This window comes from Ambystoma mexicanum, chromosome 4q (genome assembly GCF_040938575.1).
Source record: "Ambystoma mexicanum isolate Mex_15411 chromosome 4q, UKY_AmexF1_1, whole genome shotgun sequence".
NCBI classification, from domain to species: Eukaryota; Metazoa; Chordata; class Amphibia; order Caudata; family Ambystomatidae; genus Ambystoma; species Ambystoma mexicanum.
Window position 1 is genome coordinate 536,092,945 of NC_090928.1, and position 24,976 is coordinate 536,117,920.

Here is a 24,976-nt window from a genome sequence, read left to right on the forward strand (position 1 = left end):
CCAATGATACTCCAGCATCACACTTCCCTGCGGTGACACCAGAAATGCCCCCCCCCCCTAGTCTTAAGAGCTGGGCCACTGACAACACGAGCCTGCCCTTTCGTCTTCCCACTGTGCCTTCGTTGTTTTGAGCGTTTACATTTTTGCTCATATTTCAGTGCCCTCCAGTTTCACGACAGCAGCTGTTTTTCCCCTTGCCTGGGTACTTTGCACGAATGATAAAAGGTATAGGATGCACGCCAGGGTAATTTTGGGGGCTAAGGGCCTGTGGTGTATGGACACACACCAACAGGGTCTATAGGGCTGGGCGCCCAACAATTGTGCACATGCGGACAATGTGCCGCATATAAGATACTCAACTACTCAACCGTTTTAAGTTTATCTGCTTCAAACTAAGCTGGGAATAACAGCAACCTGCCAAACTAGCTCCACCACAGACCACACACATAAATAGGCTACCACAACCTCAGCCCTCGCCGTCCTAGAAGCAAGACCCCAGAAAAGCAGATGGGAGATTCGGTGAGCCGAGAGGAAGCACACAGAAAACTATGCCTAGCTCCCTTCCAGATACCACTGAACTGGGTTGCTGGTCGATGGGGCAAGAAAGCAGGCTACATTCTGTTCAGCATTAACATGCTGACCTGTGCAGGGTTCGAAATTGAGGGGAGCTGGGAGCTATTTAGCTCCTGCTTGTAGCCTAGAGGATCCTGGTTAGCCTAAAACTAACAGCAGGAGCTACCTTTTGGCTCCCCAGAGCAATTAATGCCCAACAAGCACAGCTGTGTGAAATGAACTTGCGTGTTTTGGGCAATCTATACATAAACATTAGGGCACATCCATGTGACATTTAAAGCATAAGGAGTCCGAAATAATTGACAAAATGATAGGTTTGCATTTTATGTGGAGGTTACATTTCGGGAACACTGTGTACTAACTAGATCCTGGTTCCACAGTGGTAGCTCTTGGTCAATGATTAATTCTGGATACCGAGGAGCGGCTTTTAGCTCCTGCTTATCTATTCCTAGTTTCGATGCCTACCTGTGTGTTAAAATGAAGCCTGGCCATATTCTACAATGGTGCGGTCTCCTAGCACATACCAAGGCCACTTTAGCTTGGCTAGTTATGCTGTACTCTGCTTCCTCAAGGAAACTAGGCGCCACTCATGGAAATCAGGCTAAGCCTTCATGGTTGCCTATCAAAGGTAACTGGGAACATGGTATGTTCGTAATTTGGGAGGGGGGGGGTTGTTCATTTCTCAGCCAAAAGCAAACGCTTAGTTTCGACTCTGTATGTCGGGGGTCCGCAACCTGCAGCTCTCTAAATGTTCTAGACTACAACTCCCAGGATCCCCACCATTCATTGCTGGATAGGGTTAATGGGAGTTGTAGTCCAAAACACATGAAGGGCCAAAGGTTGCCGATCCCTGCTGTAGGTAGTGCCGCCATTTAACCACGTGTCAAGTGTCAATGCTATGCCAGGTTAGTAGAGTAACCTGTTGGGAAACTCATGACTCTCGTCTAGAGCCGATTCCTGGCACCAACTTCTATTGTCAACTGTTAGGGGCAAAAACACTCTAGGACTTGAATCAAAGTCTGTCACAACAACGTACATTTATCATAGGCTTGCAGCAGGGATTACTGAGGGGGACAGGGATGTGGGGTGCAAAAACCAATTCAAGGAGCCCTTGCTCTTCACCTTTTGATGGCGCCCCGAGAGCAAATAAAATGTGCGTGCCCGCTTGCCCACGCATCCTCCATTCAAGGGTTTCATTTGCCTGCACTATCTCTTGTTAGGCAATAGGCATTAGAGGAGGAAGGAGCTGTTTTCGGAGCAACCCAACGCATCCAGAGCGTTGCAACAGGAAGTTTACAAGAGCCCCACTTTGTAATTAGAGATATGTGGCAAAGTAGGGTCAAAAGTAAAACGGGTGGGGTGGGGGGGGGGGGCAGATTAAGAATATGAGTTTGGCCCACAAAGCCCATAAAGGAGGAGTTTCTGGGAGTGGATATTTCATGTTGTGCTGCTGGCTTGATTGAGTCACCCATATTTCAATTGAACATTCTTTGGGGGAAGATCTGAAAAGAGAAGGAGGTCGTGTGAGCCCGCGACAGAGGGATGTGAACTGACACGTGCTGCCATTGTTAGTCTTTTCTAAATATTTTGTGAGATTAGAACATGCCGTTTCAGCTAATCAGCCACACATGTGACAGCAGCACCTAGCAGCCATCCATGGAAGTTCGCCTCCAGTTCAGAGCCACAGAGCAAAACACGACGGGTATGAAACATTAAATCAACAGATTTCGACTTGAGAGAAATGTCCAGACAATGGAAGACATTAAGAGATCAATGATGAAGCAAATGTTTTTTTCTCCCTTTTGTAAAACGTATTCACCACCATTTGTATTATGTTGGTTGGCTTTCAAGTGCCAAGCATCCAAAAACACACCCGCCAACCATGGCATTAAGCATTAATCTGTCTAATTCTCTAGAGGTGATTGTTTTTCCACTCCCACCTCCACCTTTTCATCGGCGGGAGCTACAGTGTCGTACAGGCTGACGCGTAGACTCGTGCTCAGTCCCCCTGGCCTGGCTGCTTCGGTCACACCATTGTCCATTCTTCTGCCTCCCGTAGCAATGGCTCGACCAATGTATCAGGTGAGAGAACAAAACTCCAAAAGAGTGTACAAACCTTTCTGCTTGGTGACATCACACTCCATAGTAAATTAGTGAGGTCGAAGATGAGGCCTTCTCAAGTGCTATTTAAAGAGATCACACATTTTTGGAAAATAAATTTCTCGGTTGCCTTTGATACATGGATCATCACGTTTTATGTCATAGCTTAGAAATATGGATGAGCATGAAAGGACAAGCACTTAGCTAGCATCCTGCCACTGGAGGGCAGAAGATTCAAGAATGTGTACACACGGGTAATGCACCAGGGTGGACGATGACACTTGAATAGCAGTGTGCTTTCTGGAAGAGCAAGGCTGCTATAGAGAAGACAGTGAAGCCAGAAGAAGTGGCATCGTCCCAGACCTCTGCAAGAAACTGCTGCAAAGGGAGGTTAATCCGTACTGGACCCAGACGACAATTCTCTCTGCCGATTATAGCGGGGTTGGAAGGATGACGCGTTTCACTATTTCACAAGTAGAGGAGAGCTTTTGATGATCCCTGCAAGACATGAAAAGTTGGAGGTTGGCCTGCAGTCTAGAACAGGAATTGAAAGGTTGGGCTTCTTCTGGTGTAGCGGAACTAGTTATTCTTCCAAGGGATTAGAAAGGACACCACCTTCGATTAAACCATTTTTTTTGCTATCAAACAATAGATGATGTATGATTGCCCTGACATTTGAATGTTGGATCAACAAAACCTTGGTGACGGTGGTTAAGGAAATCTTGACAGAATGGAAGACTAGGAAAAAGCAGAGGGTGGAGAACTGGTTGGCCGACTAACATGTTTTATCCAGTTATGAGAAGTTTATGCTCCTGAAGCAAACTCGGGAGGACTTTTGGGACAAGTGGAACTTGGTAGAGGCTTGATTGGGTGTGTTTTTTACATGTGTCGCATTATGACATTTTTTATTTCAGAATGTTTTTTGGTGTTTAATTATAGCTGTGTTATATATACTATTGAGATGTATTTATAGCTTGTTAGGATACATTATTGTAATGGATGCTAGCATGCTGACTTTTGAATTGCTTAATGTATTTTGTTCCAATAAATGAGTTGTGTTTTATGTTAAAATGTATAAAGCCATTTAAAAAAAAAAAGAAATTCATAGGGGCAGTGATCTTCAAAGGCAGAGCTGCTTGGACAGTAATTCTTTCCCCGTTGCCTTTTATTTTCCCTGCTCCCCCAGTCCACGAATGTTGCAGGATGTCAGCAGGAAGGGGACCAAGTTAGAAAGAAATCTCATGGGTTTCCTGTTTCTACGGCACAACAGGTTCACTCCAAAATACAAGGCTGTGTTTGGCTTGCCAATGCATTCTAAGACATCGCCACACCATAACTGTTAGAAGAACTCCTACAAGTCTTTGGAAACACTGAAAGATTCACCACCCCCAACACACTCACTGGAATCCAAGATGGCGCCTACTAGACAACGTTTCCACTAACTAGCAGTGCAGGTCTAGTGTTCCATCCAATACGGAATGCAGGCTGAATCCACTCCTACTTATGCTCCAATACACAACGGTTCACTGCGTTGCTACTCTAACCCTTCGTTAGCATTGCTCCTTAGCCCTTTGAAAGTTACAAGGTTTCCTTGCTTGCACTTGCAATCTACCTTGTTCTTTCTGCGTAGCGTTTCGTAGCTGCTGCCTTTCCCACTCTCGCCGCTTTCGGCATTATTTCTTCCCGACGGCTTTCAGCCGCCTTCGCCGCCTCGGTTCCTTTCTACCTCCCGGCTTCTAGCCGCCTTCGCCGCCCTCGGCTCCTTTTCACCTCCCGGCTTCAAGCCGCCCTTGCTGCCCTCGGCTCCTTTCCACCCTCTGGCTTCTAGCCGCCTCCGCAGCTCTCGGCTCCTCTCTGCTCTTCGGCTCCCTGCTGCACTTACCGCTCTCAGAGTCTCTCTTCCCCACGGCTCCCTGCCGCTGTCGCCAAACCTCGGCTTCTTTATCTTCAGTTCTTTTCTCTCTGTCCTAGCTGTTTCCCACTCTTCGGGATTATTCTTCCGCTTCCCTTCTCACCCTTCTTACCGGAGTCTCGCCTCCTTCTTCATCCTTTCTTCAGTCCCTTGCGGTTGGAATTATTTAGTTCTTACCTTGGAGTTTCCAGTTCCTGTCTCCTCATCGTTCGGAACGAAGCTTCAAGGATCCTCCTGCTTACATTCATCCTTGCTCCAGAGGACATTCATATACCTTACAGTTGGATACCTACCTTCATCTGCATCTGGGTTTTCTTCCCCACAAGGGTTTCCCAGGGGGTGGCCCCCTGGTTGCACAGAGCATAGTTTTTATCTCTGGACTTCCTGTTTTTATCTCACGGTTCTTCTACAAGCCTCCAGCTAACCCGAAGAACCGTGAGTACCATTCTTGGCAAAGGCAAAAAGTGTGGTGTTGTAAGAATACCCTGGAAAGCTCTGCGCCATTTGTGGAAGGATTTGGAGAAAAAAAAGTAGAAGATTTTGCGTCCTGTTAATTATTAATCTCATCTATTAGCCTCTGCTACTCTTTGCAGTTATATATCTGCCACCCTCAGTTTTAACTAAAAGTGCACATTAGGAGTCGTGTCCCAGCTGTGAGAGGTGTGCATATGGATGGGTCAGGGTGGCACCAGTGCAGGTTTGGAAAGGGAACCTTACACCAGCAGCACCCTGCTTTATTTGGGTTTAAAGTGTCTAATGGGCCCATGCATAACCACACCCACCTTTTTGGGTGAGAATGTGTGGAGAACATGACTGAAGAGACACAAACAGACTTGCTAATGATTTGTCGGCAGTGGTGCTTTCGTGACACTCAACACAGATCAGGAGAAAAAGAAAATATTCCAGATTAAGGTGAAGACTGCAACCAGAGCCATCACACAGCTACAAAAACAGCTGTGACGAAATGACTGCTGCTCTACAGAAGTACAGGGATGAGTAGTGGCTAAAGCGTCTACTCCGCCCCACGCTAACACTAAAGCAACAATGAACGCAATCATAACGATGAATAAGGCACAACATGAATGGCATTCCGCCTTTGGAGTTTAGGATAGCAGAGGCTAACGCCAGGCTATAATCGTCAAAAGGTGAGCTGGTTACTGCAGTCATCCAAACACGATTTGGACAACTAATCCAAAATAAAATAATGGCCAATCAAAATGCCATAACAATAGGACCTTTAAATAAACTAAAAATGAACAAAACTAAAACACGATAACACAACCCCGTTGTAGAGAACACAGAATGCAGACTTGTGTAGTTTAAAGGCACTCTGGACCTTGCAGAGAGGCAATCAGTTCAGCAGCACTATCTGAATGAAGAACATGTTTCGGGGGGAAAGGGTAGAGAGTGGGATTTTAGAATTCACTAGTGCTCTCAAAGGGGGGGGTCAGTGCAGTAGGATCACTGCAAATAACCTTTAGTATTGTTCTAGCTGCTCAAGAGCATCAAGTTGGGCTTAAAGGCACTTTCTGAGATGGTGATTTGGTATTGGGTTTAAAATCGGGGACAGCACACGGCACAAAGCAGCTTTTGGAGGCAGGTGATTTCTAAGACAGTGTAGCTCAAAAGTGGTTTGATGCAGGAATAAGTGCGTAGAGCGGTTGTTTGACTTCTTGGTTGCTGTGCAGTGACTCCAAATGCAAGGGTAGTCCTTAGTCTGCATTTCCACTCAAGGAAGGTTACCAGAGAGCACATGCAGCAACTGCTACTGCCAGTGAGCAGGACCCCGATACCAGTATTCAGGCAGCAGGTGAAGGCCTTGGTCCACATAACAGCCGCACCACAAATATGCCCCTGGGATTTTTGGGGACAAGGGCTTGCCTCTTGTTTTGAAGTCTCTGGAATTCAACTCTTTGGCAGAGGATTTGACTGTAGTCCCAACCAGGTTCCATGTGAATCCTTCAGTAGTCCAAAGATGGATCCACAGGGGAAGGATCAGCCCCCCACCCCCACAACCCTTTATAAAGGAAACATGCCACAGCTTGTTGGTTTCCTTATATCCTTCGGAAAGGGATCCAATCAGGGCTGCTGTGCTAAATGTCCTTTGAATTGTGATCCCATACCCAGAGTGCTTTGTCTGCAGGGAGGTCACAGGAAGTTTGATAAGCCCCAGCAAGAACCAAGTGGGCTGTACCTCTGTCCCATGCTACTCCTAACTCTGACTCTTCCGCTGTCCAGCTACTGCAAAAGGACTCGAGTTATCAGCACCCTGATGAGGACTCCTTATTGAATGCTAGCAGGCATGTCTCCAAAAAGCATGTTTGTAGTACAACCCATGGGGGGGTTTTTACTGTACTGTAATGAAGGTGACACCCATTCTCAGGAGCATCAAAAGGGAAAGTTTCATGGCCCCAGTCTGATGGTGCCTGGGTGGGACACAGGCCAGGCAAACTGCATCCACAAAGCCCTGCCATGTACGAGTCACTGGTCATTAGATTGACAATTATGGGACATCAAATTGCTTGAGGCAGTATAATTGTATTATCTTGGGAGCCACCCTGTCAAACCATCCTGGGCTTATGCGTAAAGTTTACTGTGCTGCCAGGCCCTTAAGACACACGGTTATGACTTTTGGAAAGGGGTGCCTTTGACAACAAAGGCTATTCCCCAACCACCTGCTCTGGACTTTGGGCTGCAGCAAGCTAACCTCAGGAATGCACATGTGAAATCATTTGAACCTGCTCTGCTGCCACTGCAATACAGTTGCAGTGGCGGTCAGGAGACAAACATGGCTTCACTTTAGTTGGCCTATTGCATCCTTTGGTGTTAAACTGTTCTTGTGGTTTGCTTTCCGTACACACTGGTATGCACCGTGTACAGACATTTTTGAAAAAAATATTTAGTGGGCATGACATCACATTCAAAAAGTGGTATTTGGTGGATTTTAGTAAGCAGAAAAGCTTTCAAATTCCAATGGGTTGACAAATGTAGTGCCTTTCACGGGATCCCTACAGTGGAAAGCAGCCCACTGAATGAACAGCCATACAACCATAATCCTACAACTTTTGAACAGTGGAGCGTTTAACTATGTCAGAGTAGCCTCTCTCCTGTGCATCAGGAACTGAACAGGGATATTGCAGTGGTGTGCATAGGGTTAGGCACCACGCCCAAGTCTATTTCAAAGATGCATGAATAATGCACACACACCAGGACCCAGCCACCAAGCAATTACAATGCCCAGCATTCTTTTCGTGATCGGATGGTACGTTACTATGAAAGGATCAGAACTCTACTGGCAGCATTCAGCTAAGTTTTTAGCATCTGTGTTAAGTCAGAATCAGGCGACAGACAGTTTGCTATTTTCTTAAGGAGTCATTATCATTACAGTTTCCAAATCCTACTCTGTTCCTGGTGTATGTGGAGCAGCATCTTAAAGAAAAGAAGCCTGAAGGGTGCTTGTCGGGATGTGCTACAAAGAAAATACAGACCGACATCCGGAAAACCTATTCAAGGGTGGATTGTGTCCCTACCACTTTTAACACAAGAAATTCCTAAGAAAATAAGGTTTCTTTCCACCCCGGGACTGGTGACTGACCTCTGACCCACTCGTGATCTTTCCTAGTCATGAGTGGTATTGGCTCTTGTCCCTTTTCAAATGTTCAGTCTATTCTACAAGCTTCTCTCGTCTTTCGCCCCTCTTTGGGTTGTTTCTTAGTGTTTTCGTTTCTGATTAGTTTCTTCCCGACTGATACTTGCCAGATGTTTTTCCTCAGTCTCTGGTTGATGACCCAGCCTGCGTGGTTCTGTGATTAGCTAGTCCATACCAGGTACTTTACCTGGTTTCCTCCTCCAGAGGTATTGTTCCAGTCACTCCAGTGACTGTCACCCTCTTCTGGGTCTTCAGGTTTCTCAGCCCGTTTTAGAATTGGGTTTCTTGCCTTCCATCTTGGGATTGCGTTCCTTTCATCAAGTCGTGTTGCTTGCTCCCTCGTACCCCACTCTGGGGTATCATCGCTCTCACCCCTCCCTAGCTTATAATTTCTGTCTCCCCGCCATGGGCTTAGTTTCTTGTAGCCCACCTGGTTCTAGGGTCTCTCTCGCCCCACCTCGGTGTGTGACTTTTCTCACCCCAGTCTAGGGTATGTTCTCAGGGACCCCGCATTGGGGTATGGTTTCTCGTGACCTGCCTTTGGCTATACTTCCTCTTGCACCTCCCTGATTAAGGCTCGTTCTCACCCCGCTCTGGGGTATTTCTCGTAGCACCCCAGCTTGGTGTATGGTAGCCCTCATCGTCTTTGGGGTATGATTTCTGGCTCACCCCCTGGGATTTGCTTGACCTTCCCCTCTCACATTTCCCATAGCCACCCCGTATCTTGCTCTCTGTTGTGGTCCTCCTTAGGCATAATTGAAGCTTTGGGTTGTCGTCTGCTTCTCAGCAGCTTGCCTCCTCTCTGCCGGGATAAGCTTTGGGACGGCTCTCTCTGGCCTTTTGCGTTTCGGTGGCCTTCAGATCCTAGCACACTGCCGGTCTCCCAACTCAAGCCCCTCCATGTGCTCCCAGCATTCTCGCTCGTTGGCATCTCAGCGTTCCGTGAGCCTCTCCACGCTGGTCAACGCCATGCCAGGTGGCGGTCTGCATCTCCTGGACACACCTCCAAGAAGGAGGCCTCCCTGCCTTTGCTGCGCAGGGTTCGAGATTGAGGGGAGCAGGGAGTTATTTAGCTCCTACTTGTGGCATAGAAGAGCCTGGTTAGGTTGATACCAACAGCTTCTCGAGCTACTTTTGAATCCCCAGGCCAAATGATGCTGAACAAGCACACCTATGTGAATTTAACACACTGCATTTGGGAAACAGCTATACAACATTTAAAGCATAAGGCTCAAATAATAGATAAAATGTGATTTTTCAATTTTATGAGGAAATTAGATTTGCAGAACACTATGTACTAGCTCCTAGTTCCCCAGTGGTGGCTCCTGGTCACTGGGTAATGCTGGATACCAAGGAGCTGCTTTTGGCTCCTGCTTATCCCATCTCAGTTTCGAGCCTTGAGTGAACCATTCTGTTCCCATATAACCAACAAAACTGTTATTTGTGATAAGGGAAGAGGACATTTCCCTATGTTGGGGTTGCCTGCCATCTAAGAGGGGTTAAGGGGACCCTTGTGTAATTTTAATGGGTTATTTATAACGCGCTTAATACCCAGAAGTTTATAAGCACGGACTCGGGGATCGAATCTGTGATGTTCTGCGTCATCTTGCTTCCCCGACGAGCGTGTTGCCCCTGAGCTATCCTCCCGAGAACCCTGTGGGATCCCACTTGCCTTTTCACTAGGTTTCGTGGGGCTTAGCAGGCTCACCTCCCTAGTCACAAAAGGGAACGCTCCCCCTTAGGGAGAAGGGACGAATTCCCTGGATTTTCCACACACCATGACACCATTATTTTTTATGAATGTTCTTATTTGTAGAACCAAAGGGCAGCCTATACTGAGATAGTGATTTTATGAGCTAAAGAGCATAAAGCAAACATCCAGGTCGTCCATGACAACCCAAGGCACAGAGGCAGACAGGGAGTAAGCAGACAAACACAACTTGGTTGAGTCTTTCTTTGCCAACTGCAGGTGAAACTCACCCTGAATCTGAGCGGTCATTGGTCCTTGCCCAAGAACCGGGTGGGCAGTCCTGGACTCCTGATCAGTGTCAATCCCCGGTGTGCTACTAAGCTGCTCTTCCAACACACATACCCCCATCGCGCCGGAGGAGCAAAATCAGAACCGAGTCTAGTCCTCAAATTATTAACTCCCGCCTCTGCCAGGAAACCAGAGCTTCATTTAATTCCCTTGGAAAATATTTGCTCAGTCAGCTGGCAGGCAATTGAATGCTAAATAACGGAAAAGCAAACACTGTGGAGAAGGAAGCGCTGGGGCAAGCTGGCATGTACTCCGCTCCTTCGCCCTTAACAGCCGATTCAGTGGGATACAATGACTGCAGGCGGGCCCCCAGCATGGGCCCACAGGCTCAGAATTATTCATTCAAGTGCCACTGGGAAAACGCACAATAACTCATCAAAACAGGCGCTTCTCATTTCTACATAGCTAACAGGCCCACGAGCCGGAACGGTGGGCCTTCTGCAACTCTTCTGCAGGTTTCGTTACTATTACACCAACCTACGCAATTTTGAGGACCAATTAATCAACTAAACGAGTCTGCTCTCTTCCGGCTGCGCACGTGTCCTTCAGCAGCAGCAGTGACAACCGGAAACCCAATACCAAACTCCTGGCTCGAGCGATCCCTCGTGTGGCCTTCAATTGGAGCCCCTATTTATTGTAGTCAATTACGGTCTAATTGCGTCGCTTGGAGCAGCGTTCGGGGACGGACAGCTACTTCACTGCAGGAATCCATGCGCTCCCGTGGCGGTGAACCCAAAGGGACAGCCGGAGGAGCCAGAAGCAGGGTTTAGAGGAGAAACATGGCAATGGTCCGCCGAAGGGGGTAGCTGAGGGGTGCAAGAGGGTGCTCCAATGCACCCTGTTCTTTCCCCTTGCCTACCCGCTTAGCCAAAGACATGGAGGTGGCGGAGGAGAGGACATGCCTGTGCGCCGTTCCGTTTAACTCAAACAAAGCAGACATTTCTGAATTAAACTCTTCACAGGCCCTTCTTTCCCTCTCAGTGATTGTACTACAATTACCTTTTGACACTTCAAGACGCAACTGGAAAAGGATTGGGAGGTGGGGAGAATGAATAATGAACACACTTTGCATAGCAAATTCTGCGTTCCCTTGGCACCCGCCTCGTGTTGGGCATGTGCCAGCCCCCTCTGCAGGCGCACCTGCCACTTCATTGTGCGTTGTGCCATGCAAAGCACCTGAGCCTCGGCACATTCTCAACTGATCCTAAACCAGTGGCCTTCAGACTCTCAGTGCAGACATCAGCAGGGACGTCATTTGTGGATCACCAGGGGTCGCGGTCTCCCTTGCTACCCCTGTGGTCACACTTGCTACCCCTAAAAAAAAAAAAAATAATATGTTTTGTTTTTTGTTTCTTAAACTTAAGCTCCTGGGATGGCTGCGGCCAGTGCCATGTGGCTCTTTGTTTCTGGAGTGACTGACTTTCTTGTTCAGGCCTCTAAAAAAACAAAACATGGGGTCACACTAGTGTAAGATTTGAGTAGTGACCCTAAATACGAATGAATAGGAATAACACATTTGTCTTTCTGGAATTCTATACAATAATTGCTAGACTCATTAAAGTTTTATTTATTTCAGGCACACTTCAGGGGGCGAGTCCCTGATTTAGTCTGTTCTTAAACACCCCAACTCAGCCTTCCATCCTTCTGAGGTTGATAAATGAGTACCAACACTGGTTGGGTCATATTATATGTATATTGGTTCTATATAAAGCGCCTATGTGCAAGTGCTTTATAATAACACATCATTATCATTTGGCCTTGGATATCTTCTTGCATTCACAGTAATTTGTTAATATGGGCCTATACACACTGATGTTTACGATACATATGGTAATCCATTCTTGTATGAAAGAATTCTAGTGATATTGTAACCATATTTTTCGTTGGTTATGTAGGAGCAATGCTATGTGATTTCCCTTCCTGTTTTATCAAGGAGCGAAAGGTTGTGTTCCTTTGCTTCCCGTGATGTCACTTCGGGGTTGGGTCAAATGACATCACTTCCTGTGGTGTCATCAGAGGTCAAGGGTCATGTGATGTCACTTCCGCTACCCCTGACGTTTTGGTGAAATGATGTCCCTGGACATCAGCCAGAGATTCTGCCGAGCCGAGCATCCGTGCACTCCTCACAGAGAAGAAACTGGCACGCATTTCGATCTCTCTGCACACCTAGCCAGAACCAGCCCATACTTTACAGCCGTGTGTAGGGTTTACGATAGTACCCACAAGGGAAAGTGGAAGAAAACCCCAGTCGAACACATACGCCATGTGGACAGGTACAATCATCAAGTCCGAAAAAGAAAAGTGGGATGACTAATTCACAGCTGCACCAGGAAGTGATGTCACCGGAAACAAACATTTCCTAAATATGAAATATTTAAATGCCCATACACCCATTTCATTCAACTGGCCATGCCTAATAGTAGAAAGTGTACTTGCCTTTCAGGAAATCATCAGCAAATGAAAACCAGAGACTGGATATTTTCTAATAGTGTGTATTAGTTTTAACCATGACCACCAGCAACTGGACCACAATATCCCCAGCTAAACCTTGATATAACACATTTTACCTAACCTGTAGCATTTATGTGGACTAATGCTGCAGTGTCTGGCTTGGTAACTGTGGTTCGAATCCCAGCATCAAAGGACTTTGGCGTGCACCATTTAATTTAGCTGACAGCCTCAAAAACATCAGGAGTGAGGGCAGCTTCTGCTCTTCGAAAAAAGTGGGTGGGTGATGCCCCGTTGTCGCGTTAGTCCTGCCACCCACCTTGGCTTCAGTTACCAGGAGCAAAAAACCATCTCCTGGGTGTCCGGCTTCAGCCAGTAGGCAGGAGCTACCACTTGGGAAACAAAGGCGAGTATACCGTGCATCGCAAACCTAACTTCTGCAGGAAAGGCACACTTCATGTTATGTACAATCCATTATGTTTAAATGTGTACTATATGTATCCTAATTCTTCTTTAGTAACATTCTCACGTCCTCAAAGCTAATGTGACATATGCATGTATAAACAGCACCAGTTAGCCTGGGGAGCCAAGAGTAGCTCCTGGTAGTAGTTGGTTTCAAGCTAACCAGGCTCCCCTAAGCTAGAGGCATGGGCTAAATGGCTTGCAGCAATTTCGAACCCTGGTCTGAACATGGCCCACGTTTCAATCCTGCCAAATTGTGCAGCTGAAGGGAGGGTTATTCCAAGCTCCAAAGTGTCTTCATTGGAGACACTGGGCACAATGGAGCCGACCCCCCCAGAATAGTAGGAAACACGGGGCCACAGCAGGCTGTTCTCCAGCCAGCAGCAGTACCACGAGACAGCTTTCCCTGCTGCCCACCCTTATTTATCACAGTCTGTGGTGCAGATGAAATGTGTGGGGGTCCTGGAAGGGGACCCACCTGACAATGTTCCCTCTCGCAAGCCCATTAGGACACACTTGGAGACGGCTGGAGAGGGTAGTAGGCTATAGGTGGGGCTCCTCCGTCGTACCCCACCAAGTGGGACATTGTAGCTGCGCTTCCCTGAGAGGCTGACTTGCAGAGCAGCCTGGATGCACATGTTCTGGATCCTTCCCTCCGCCACGTGGGCTCTTCAGACCTACTCTCCTCAAAGTGACCCGTGTACACGGTCTGCCAGATTCCCCTGAATCCCCTCTGCAAGTACATCAGCGGAGCCAACATTCAGGAACCTGGAGCTTGAATAGCCCATTAAGGGGGGGAATCAGGAGGGAGCCGGGTCCCTTCTTGGGGCCACCCATGGCCCTGGATGTTCCGCTTGAGTACTAGCCCCCTGCACGCTTCCAATCTCTGGTATACGATGTTGGGGGCAGTGTGGTTACACTTTGAAGAGATTGCCCCCGGCAAAGGAGGGCAGGGAGTCTTTGGATGGCCCCCACTATGTCAAGCTGGCATCCATGGTCTGCTGGCGTACATCAGGGGTATAATCCCTCGCCCACAAAGGGCAACCTGACCAGGATTAAATAGTTTTGGCAGCTGGGTTGTGGGCTTTAGGAAAACCTCGACAGTAGCTGCAGATAAGAATATGCAATAACGTTCCTGTGCCCAGGTTTTACAGGTTTGAACCAGGTCTTTAAGGGCGCAAGTGCATTTTAAGGGTAAAATCGGGACAAATTTGAAAAACTGGAATTAAAAATGACCGAAGTTCACTTTGAAAGGCAGGGGAAAAGAACTATGCCAAAGAGTTGTAGGTAAAATTCAGGGGAGGAATTGGGCCGCAACAAGACGGAGCTGTGCTCTGGCAAAAAGTGGCAATGTGCAGCGCCTCCCTATAGACCCAAGGCGAATTTTACCCAACAGCCTAAACGCTACTCGTCTCACACTGTAAGCTACACACAATAGCTCCGCCTGCGTACAAATTGCTGTATGGTTGGAATGTTTACTATTACAACACAGTCGTAAATGGGTCAAACTGCCCTCTCTCCAACTGTACACAAGTGCGGCCCAAGCTCTGCACCGCTAGGCTCCCGCAGACCCATTAACCTTTCAGTCCAGCGCCAGACTCCAACCCCTCTCCTCCACTCTTCCATGTACATTCAGAAATCTCGCCAGGCCCTGAACAAAAAATGGCTTTTTTTTTTTTAAAGTGCATTGTGACAAGACATTTAATTCCAAGTGAAATATCAACCCTCCTGCTAAGTCTTCAAAGACTAAAAACACAAATCCTCCTCCCAGCCATAGCTAACAGACAGCACAACCTCCCCATCACCTGAATGGCCTAACAGACACCCATGAAAATCCCCCTTCGCGCTTCTAACCTCCAATGCATGTCCACGCCACAGTCCATACCAAACCTGCACTATTACCCGGGCGGTCACCGCCTAACTGCTCCAACCACTGCTCCTCCTAGTCACTTGCGCATCACATCCAGTCTGCGCACAACTAGCAGTACATTTCTAGATGGCCACTTCAAAGGTCCCTTCCTAGACAACCATTTCTTTTCTTTTTAAAACTGCGTGCCCCTCCCCAGTCACCTGCATTCTTCTACACAGGGTTCAACAGCCGCCCCACGCCCTCCCCCGAGCTCCTTTGCAACAGAACCCACACACTGCTCCCCTGCCACTCGTGACTTACCTGTCGCCTATTTTTGGCATGCCCAACTGTAAACCATGCACACCGCTTTTCTTTCCTGCCAGCAACCCTCCCCCAAGCCCTCTAGCTCAATGGCTGGCACTCGCGCTGTATCCGTGGAAACGCTTGCAGCATGGTCTGTGTGTCACCGTCACAAGTTCAAAATATGTTTTTTGTTTACAGTAGCCTGCAGCGCTAAGTCAAAAGCTCTCACAGTATTTGTAATTTGAACTAATCAAGCTCTCCCGAGAAAAGGCATTGTTAGGGCAAATCTCTGAGGTCTGCACCACCTTGCAATATCCTGCTTACTCTACTCCAGGGATCAGCTCATGGCACAAAGGGTCCCCGCCTCCTTTTGTGCAAGCAGTCAGCAGCAGAACCCACATGCCTCCCAAAGCTGAACTTTCGCCAGCTAGAAATCAAAACACCTTGCACCTAGCAGATAATAGGCCCGGCCGGCACAAGAGACGCCTACACACCGCCAATACCATCACCATCTATTTTTATAAAGAACTTGTTACTGGAGTTTTGCTTTTTCAAAGATCTATAATCAACGGGTGTTAGAATTGCCCAAATTAGAGGTACTCATTTTTTAATCAAACTATGAAAGAGGAAAGTTGGACGGACCCTGGCGGGTCCTCAACCGGTGACCTACCGATTCCATGTAGAACTCTACAGTGTGTCAGCTATTCAGCTATTTTACCCTAACACAAATCAGAGTCTTCAGTTAGTCTCTTGTTTTGCTGAAGACAAATGAAACACTTGGACCTGGCAACGTTTTCCATAGTCTTGGAGCAGGCCTTTGTTCATGCTTATGGAGCTTGTAAGCGCACTACAGAGAGCAGAGAATTGTTAAGATGCTTCGATCAAAGCAGAGTCACTGCTTTCGGACACATTGATGGTACGTTAATGAATTCAGGCCTTCATCACTAGGGATGGTTCTTGCGGTGCCCGTGAAGCTAATCAGATGTGTAACGAGAGGGACTAGCAGTTATATGCCCCGCCCCCACCACAGAATGAGGCTGCAAGCGTCTAATGAACCAACAGATGTAACGTATGGCGAGGAATGTATCCTTTGCTGGCACAGAGAAAGAATATTTTAATTAACAGACAATGAAAAAAATCATTCACACCCCTCCCCCGGCCCAAGACAAAATAAATGTTTTCACCTTTTTGGCAGTGAGGCTTGTAGGTCCAACCCTCGTCATCGTCCTCTTCCGGCCCACACTTGGAGGAGAGTTCCCCATCGCTGCGAAACAGCCTTTTGGTTTGCCTCGTCAAGGATGAGAAGTTTATCCAGCTGACTGCCCGTGAAAGGGATCCAGCGCTTTTCTTAAGCTTTGAGGAGCCAGAGGAGCACTCTTTTTTCATAGTTGCTGGATTTGCTCCTCAACGCTCCCTTTCAAATCTGCACACCAAAATCGCCACGCAGGAGACGGCCAAATCCGACACAAGCCGGTCATACTCCCTGCGCCACTATTAAGATGAAAAACCAACAAAAGCACATGCTGTCCAGGGGTCTCCGCCAAACCAACAAAAGGCCCCACCAGAGAGACTGGCCAAGATTCCATCTAAAAGCCAGTACACAGCATTAATAACCGGGAGGCAAGATCGAGTAGGGGCATAAAAGAGGAAAAGACGCCCCCCCCTCACTTCAGCTTGCAGCTTGCCAACAGGGGTGCCAAGTCCCAAGAGTACCACCTCCTCTGCACCTCTTCCACCCGGCTAGCAATATTCCGCCTTTCTCCGAAAAAGCACCCCATGCCTCCTCCTGCCATGTGGGGACTGTGCACACACCGAGCTGTCCATCACAGCCCTTCCTTCTCAAAGCAAATTAGTATGTCCCCAGCCAATCCTGCGGCGAGAGCTAAGTGGCAGGCACGCGCGCCGTCCCCATCTGCAAGAAGAGCTGTGGATTTGCTGGCAACGCCACCTGCGCCCTCTCTGCGTGGTGCCTCCTGTGCGATGCTTCTTAGCACAGAGGATCAGTGGGAAGGGGGAGGTCATGCCAGTTCTACCATCCTGGTTCATTGGTACAGTGCAGCCTCCAATCTTCACCAGGACGAGCCCCCGAACAAAGGCAGGGGCTGCCGGCTATCCGGGCGAGAGACTGTCGGGCGATCTGATCGACATCTCGCTGCTTCCAGCACTGCTCTGCCCAAGGTGCAGAGCCGGAACCTGCAGGCCCCACCTACAGACCGGGGCTGCCAGCTCTGGCACAAACTCCGGCACTCACACCGCTGGCAAATGCAGGAAACCCTGTGCGTGGGTGACGCAGTGTGTATTTGATCATACAAACAGGTGCGCATAGAACACAACCTGTTCCACAACAACTTTTTCGAGAAAACAAAAACGCGCCCCGTGGGAGACAAAAAAAAGCTCTGCAGGGAAGCTGCGGCTGTCAGGTGGAGTAATAACAAGGCGATAAGGTTTAAATGGCCCACGACGAGGAAGCCATGAGCTCAGCCTGCGTTCAGATTACACAGCGGATCCGCCAGGCGGGCTGCGGTGACCTTTGGCCCTTGCAGCACGGTACAAAGAGTGCGCCAACTGTCACCCCCTGTAAATAATGCAATAGGCTGGGGAATAAAGGGCGGCCTCGCAGTGAGGTAATGCTACAGCCCGGGCGTAGGTAAACACGCAGAGAGCGCGCAGCCCAGGACAACCGAGCCCCGAGGGCCAGGGAGCCCCGCGAGAGCTCTCTAGCAACGCGGGGCGGCGGAAAAAAGGGACTTGGTACAGTAACGTCGCCGACCCCTGCACCAGAGCCCACCTTTAACTGTCTAGCGGCACTATTCGAGAGTACACGAGGGTAGACGGAGTCCCCCCACTTTTCTCAGCGGCGGGCAACTTGATATGCTAATTTCTGGTGACGGCACTTCTGTGCAATGCAACTATGCATCACTGCGCGGGCTTAACGCCGGGATCAATATCTGCTGCTCATTAATGTGGCCTGACCCCTTATAGAGAACACTGCGGAACCAATGGGCGGGGGCAGTACACCCTGCAACTAATTTAGCAATGTCAGGGGGACAGTACACTGCAGAACTAATGTCGGCGGGGGAGGGGGGGGGGGCGCGGGGGTAGGGAGGGTGGTGCGGGGTCGGGGCGGGTGCCGTACACTGCAGAGCCAATGTCAGGAAAGTGGGTAGGGGGGTGCACCGAGTGGGTGGGGCAAAGCACTCTGGGTGCTTTGTTAAGCAATCAATGTATTTATGAGTCTGTCACTAGCACAGAGGCAGGGCACCCGCGCGCTTAATTATTCAAAAGTAAAGTGATATCTGGAAACCAGACGACAAAGTCTGTGCTGGATTGTTTGCTGCTGGAGCTGGTAACTTCTCTACAATTCACTTCGCTCTGTCGAGCAAAGGTGTTTTAAGTCACCCAGGCCAACGAGTTCAATAACTCATTGCATAACTATTTAACACGATTTGTCCTATTCGCTCAAACAAGTTAAACAGTTCAAATGAATAACTTATTCAGCTGGTAGGTCATCCCGTAGCCTCCACCCAAACCTCCACTACTGGGCCAATCAAAGGTCTACAACAAGCTCTGCAAATTCGCACGCAAGACGTCCATAGGTTGGCATCACCCACCAACATGACCCTCACCCTGGGCAACGTGAAATTCTGAGCATTCATAGAGCTCCCTTGCATGAAGCGAAAATGTTAGCCGCTATTAAGCTCCCTTTGTGGGCTTAGAAGGACCTGGTTAGATTCGCTGCAACAGCTACCAGGAGCTACTTTGGACTCCCCAGGCCAACTGGTGCCATGCAAACATACCTATACAACACTTTCTTTCAAAATGTGTATAAAATGTGCCTTAGGAAATTCCTAGAAGATGTTTAGTGCATGCATGTGCTAGCTACTGGAACAAAGTTGCACTTTGCATCTCTTGAGGAAGTTCTACATTATCGTCTTGTTTTCCAGAGGTAGCTCCCCTGTTTGATGACAGATGGAGGGCACATTTAGAACATCCACTTTTTTGGTCTGTCAGAAGCAAGCTTAGCTTGCTACCAGGGACAACCAATTAAAATACATAAGGAGAGGTGCTCTCGCAGGAGGAGCAAAACCAAAGATTGGTAGGCCATGCAATCAGTGTGGTGGGTGGAGACCCAGGGCAGCTTGCGGAACACTGCCACTTTGACAAAGGTGGGAAGCCTCAGCTTGGGGCCACTGAGGAAGGAATTAAAACCAAACTGGAAGAAACGCACCTGCGTACCGCCTCCCGACACCGGAGTCCTGGAAGACGAAGAAGGGACACGAGAAAGCCGACCACGCAGGCGAGAGCAGGCTCAATAGAGCAGATCCGCGCTGGCCACAGAGACCATCTCCACGAACGAGGACCACTGGTGGACAGAAGGTATGGGGCACTGCATGAGGCAGGGGTGGAGTGCTGTGAGGCCACACCGTAGCCCACGCCGGGATGATAATCCAAATTCTCCAATGATGGGTGTGAAAATCAAAACAGGGCTGAGTAGGCCCATAGACGACACTGCGCTGAGAATCCAAATACCCCAAGAGGGAGTGAGAGAAGCGAGAAACAGGGCAGAGCAGGCCTGCAGCGCACTCCGGGATGAGAATACAAATACCTAAGGAGGGGGTGAGAGAAGCAACCTGTAGCAGATATAAGGCTGAAAGTAGAAATATCATTGTTGGGACTACTACACCAGCAGCAAGCCTCAGAAAGACTGAGTACTCTTTGGGGAGGGTCAAAAAGCCAGCCACCACTAATTTACCTAAGGGAGAGTAACCCAATCCCAAGTTAAACATATATTGTCTTTTCCTTCCATAGTGGCAGGGCAGATTTTCAGTTCGACTAGATTTTCAGAGAGGACAGTTTTCTTTGTAAACGTCCTGACGAGTGCATGTTTTTAAATATCTATTTTTTTAAAAATGGAAACGCATCGTAGAAGTAGCGTTTAGGAAAGGCATTTTCTTTATTTTTTATAAAACTCCACGTTGAACTGTCTGACTTACCACAGAACACTGCATATGTTGGCGCAGCCAAAACCAATGTAAATATAGAACCCTGAGGCACCCACCGGGGCACGTTACATGGTCTACTAAATAATAGTTCAAATAAGCTAAAGTGTATACATTGCTATCAACCACTGTTCGGAAATCAAGAGAGAGGTAGTATGTTCCTTTGTAAACTTCACTTGACGTCAAGCAGAAGGCGGGTGTCTGCTTCCTAGACCTCTTTCAGCCAGGACGTGTGGTTCATAGCCAGCCTTAGATAAAGGATGCAGATCTAATCCAAGCTAAGCAGGCAATTAAGATTACACCATTTTGCATCATGCTTCCAATGCTGGAGGCATCTAAAAAGTGCATTGGTGTCTGCACCATGTAGATGCAATTGGGAAGGAATGACAACAGAGCAGTGCCATTATTAACTTCAGCCTCAATACTGTAGGCATGCAAATTGTTCTCCGACACCCTTTGCCACCCAAGACTAAAAAAGTACAATTTTTTAAAAACACATTTGCCAACACATTTTGTCTAGAATCCATGGTGTCGCAGGGTAGTCTGTTCTTAAGAACAATGGAATTTAGAGGGGACTAGTGTTATCCTATCTAACACAGAACATCTAACAAACACTCTCCAAGATCCCAAGAACTTGCTTCCTTACACCCTACCTTCCAATTAGGATGTCGAAGGCCTCAGGATTTGCTGGTCATTAAGACCCATCATTTGTGTAGCAAACCCTGAATCAATGGAAGCAACCACCACTCCCCAGATCTTTACCCAGTGCCAATCTCATGACTTCTGGTAAGACCCTTAAACTTCACAAGGCAGACGCGGTCCTGCTCTACAATGCAGACAGGGACCCACTATGCAAGGCAGTTATGGACAGGGTTACATAAAGAAGATGGGGAACAGTTTGCCGAGGCAGACAGGGGCCTGCTCCCGCCCCCCCCAGGCAGACAGGAGTCTGCCCCCCCCAGGCAGACAGGGGCCTGCTCCCCCCACCACCGAGGCAGGCAGGGACACGCTCCCCTGAGGCAGATAAGGGGACGTGCTACCCTGAAGCAGAAGGGCGCTTGCTCCCCCAAGGTAGGAAGGGGCCCACTCCCCCCAGAGCAGACAAGGGTCCGCACCCCCGAAGCAGTCAGTACCTCACTACTCAATTACAGTACCTAATGGTGATTCACATCCTACGGCGGCAATCAAATCAACTTGACACCAGGTATGACCTACTTAGGAACTACTTACTGGGGGGCAATGATGGAAGAAAAGCCCTACTGATCTAAGCCTTACTGATCTCTTTCAGCACATGGCCTAATGATAAACTGGAGAAACACTCAGGAACCAAAGGCCAGCAGGTGCACACGTGCAGCCCCGGACCACCCTTGTACAGCCAACACTCTCACCTTGCCCCGAACTTTCATTTATAGACATTGGGATACTTTCAAAGCTGCTTTGCCAAAACAATCTTTATTTTCCTTTAAATCCTGTTTCATCCAAACTACGGACCCTGTTATTTTCACTTTTCAGGGTGTGGCGTTGTAATCCGGCCAAACACTAAACATACCAGTGTCACGTGCAATAAAACATAGGTCACTGCTATTGGTTTTGTTCCTCCATACCCCTGCGGCTAGACTGCAGGTTATAGGACTGTGCATGTGACCTCGTGCCTCTGTGTGTTCATACTATGGCAATGCCCGGGCCCCTCAGTGCCACCCGTTAGTGGGCCTGATGCATTTATAGTATGCGCTGTGTGCAGCCGAACGCACACTTCCGGTATCTCGTCTGCGGCCTGCACAGTTACACGAGCGGTCTGTATGTGTCAGCACTTCCGATTAGAAAAAAAAAGGCATCGCCTTTGTGGCCGGTGTGGCACGCCAGGACACTATGCAAGGGTGTGCAGGGCCTCCACCCCAGTGACGGCGTCGAGGGGGCCAGCGAGAGTAGGCGGGAGTAATGCCCGAAGATTGAGGGGCGTGTCGTCGGTTGAGCAAAGCATGCAGGATTTGGACATAGCTGAGGAGGAAGAAGAAGGAGGAGGAGGAAATCTTCTTCTTCATTTCCAGCACTGCTGCCGGTCCCAGAGGGAACAGGCAACCAACATGCACAGTAAACATTGGTGAGGTGCCTACTCCCGTTTTAATGGACACTGGCGTGTCAGTCTGCGTGCTAGCGGCAGAACACTATGAAGCTCTCCCTGGTCCTCCCAAGCTGACAGAGTCAAAGGCCCGGATATATTCTTACAATGGAGACACGCTGCTACCAATTCAAAGAGTGTTTGTGGCGCTGGTGTCACATGGGCCGAACAAGATCAAGGTGAGGTTCTTTGTGACGAGCATGAGCCCGCACTCCCTCTGGAGTTGTGCTGCTTCAGAGGCCCTTGACATTGTACATTTTACACTGGCTGTATATCATACAGATATTGACCGCCTTCTGCAGCGTTTTGACAGCATCTTTCAGGGGGTCGGGAAACTAAAGGGTAACCCCATCAAGCTTCACATTGATGGTTCTGTGAGGCCGACTACCCTCAAACACCGTAGAATACCCTTACACCTGAGGGCACAGGTGGAGAAGGAACTTCAGTCGCTCATTGACTTGGACATTATTGAGAGGGTTGAGGGCCCAACCCCGTGGGTCTCCCCAATTGTCGCTGCCCCCAAGCCCAAACAGCCAGGAGCCGTCCGCATTTGTGTGGACATGAGACTGCCTAACATTGCCATCAAAAGGGAGCGTCACCTCACGCACACGCTGGATGACATCGTCGGCGAGCTGCAGGGAGCGAAAGTCTTCTCTAAGCTGGACCTACGGTCTGGCTACCATCAACTGGAACTTCACCCGGAGTCGAGATATATCACCACCTTCACAACTCACGAGGGGCTGTACCAGTTTAAAAGGCTTAGCTTCGGTGTCTCGTCGGCGGTGGAAGTCTTCCAGAACGCCATACGGGGGGCCCTTGCGGGACTGAAAGGGGTGATCAATATGTCAGATGACATTCTGGTGTTCGCACAGCCGGAGGCGGAGCACCTGAAGCGTCTGGAGCGGGCCTTGGAGAGACTCAAAAGCCTGGGGCTAACCCTGCACAGGATGAAATGTGAGTTTTTGAAGGACCGTATAGAGTTCTTCGGGTTTGTGTTCCATGCAGGAGGCATCTCGCCTGACCCGGAGAAAGCACGCCGACTTTGGGTCCACGGGCAGAGGAATGTACTTTCTTGCAGTTGTCGGCCAGTGGTCCCGGTACCCCGAGGTGGAGCTGGTGGAATCCACGGGCAGCGATCACACCATTCTGGCCCTGGAGAAGATGTTCGCCACCCACGGGTTCCCCATCGAGATTTGTTCGGACAACGGCTCGCCATTCCAGGGGCAGAAATTCGCCCAGTACTGTGAGAGGGGGGATCAAGCACTGGAAGGTCACCCCACTCTGGCCCAGGGAATATGGGGAGGTGGAGCGTTTTATGCAGACACTCAATAAGGTCTTCAGAATCTCAATGAATGGTGGAGAGGAGCTCCACCGCAACCTTTTCGAATTTCTATGCGAGTACCGCACGACACCCCATCAGTCCACCGGGGTTGCGCCAGCTGAGGCCCTCTTCAAGCGGTCCCCCAGAGGATTGCTACCCGAAGTGGAAGGACGCAGTCCTGGTGTAATTGACAACCACAGAGTACACGTGGAGAGGGCTACCCAAAATGAGCAGGAGAGCGCCCGCCGGAACTTGCCGGAGAATCGATTGCAGTGGGGGACACAGTGTTGGTCCGGAATCAGAGGCCGGAGGGGAAATTATCTCTCCCGCATGAAGCCCAGCCACTGGGCGTGACCCATGTCAAGGTGTTAATGGTCACCGCAGCCAATGCCAGGGGCACCATCACGCGGAATGTGTCGTACTTCAAGCAGATTGAGGCGGTGCCTCCTCCAGCGATGCCCGAGGCGCCCAGACCAGGACCCTTGGAAGGATCACCACCAAGGGACGAGGGGCCGGCCGAAGCTCCAGGGACACCAAAGACACCGCGAGAGGAGTCCAGGAGGTACCCGAGCCGGGCAGGGCCAAAGCCGCCACAGAGGTTCCGGGACTTTATCATGGACCCTGCCTTGTAACAAGCTGAGAACAGGTCGTGAAGTTTGAAGTTATTATTGTTGGGTGCTAGTGTTACTGTTTATTGTTTGGGGGAAAAAGGAGGGATGTTGCGTAGTGAATACGCTTTGTACGCATGCGCGGCCCATAACGAGGCTCGCGCATGCACCTGTTTAATAAAGATGGTCCCGGCCAGCAGTTGCCGCCGGGGACCTGAGCAAGCAACATGCGTCCCATGTGTCCTTGGTCTGCGTATGCCTGCACACGTGTGAATGCCAGCGGGGGCCCAGGAGGTCCCACGCCCCCACAACAACGTCCATGTACTGCGAAACAGGAGAAGGGCTGGACAACCCAGCACTCCATTTGTTAAAAAGTAAATAGTCTTCAGCAGCAGGCAGCCCTTTCATTCAAGGAGCCAGTGGTACCTTTGCACCACATGCCTCCTTGAATGAAAGGGCTGCCTGTTGCGTGTGAGCTGGGCCATACTGGTGTCACACCTTTTTTGCGCCCAGCCCCTTTTGTTTAAAAGGAGGGGCTGGGCTCATCAGCGGTAATGCCAGTGCGCCCCAGCTCTACTTCTTTAAGCAGCCTTC

The 24,976-nt window shown here is 49.2% G+C and overlaps 1 protein-coding gene across 6 annotated transcripts in view; it reads right to left on the reverse strand.

The window, feature by feature from the left end:
- Window positions 1–24,976, reverse strand: part of NHSL1 (NHS like 1) — an 844,536-nt gene that overhangs the window by 416,648 nt on the left and 402,912 nt on the right. Inside the window, exon 1 of one of the 6 annotated variants that reach the window (XM_069608086.1) lies at window positions 16,519–17,493. The exons of 4 other annotated variants lie outside the window; for them this stretch is intronic. In XM_069608086.1, coding sequence (XP_069464187.1) covers window positions 16,519–16,720 — 202 coding nt within the window. In that variant the 5' untranslated portion in view covers window positions 16,721–17,493. Of the gene's footprint in view, window positions 1–16,518; window positions 17,494–24,976 lie in introns of those variants that run through there. One more of the 6 variants, XM_069608090.1, reaches the window with a different exon arrangement.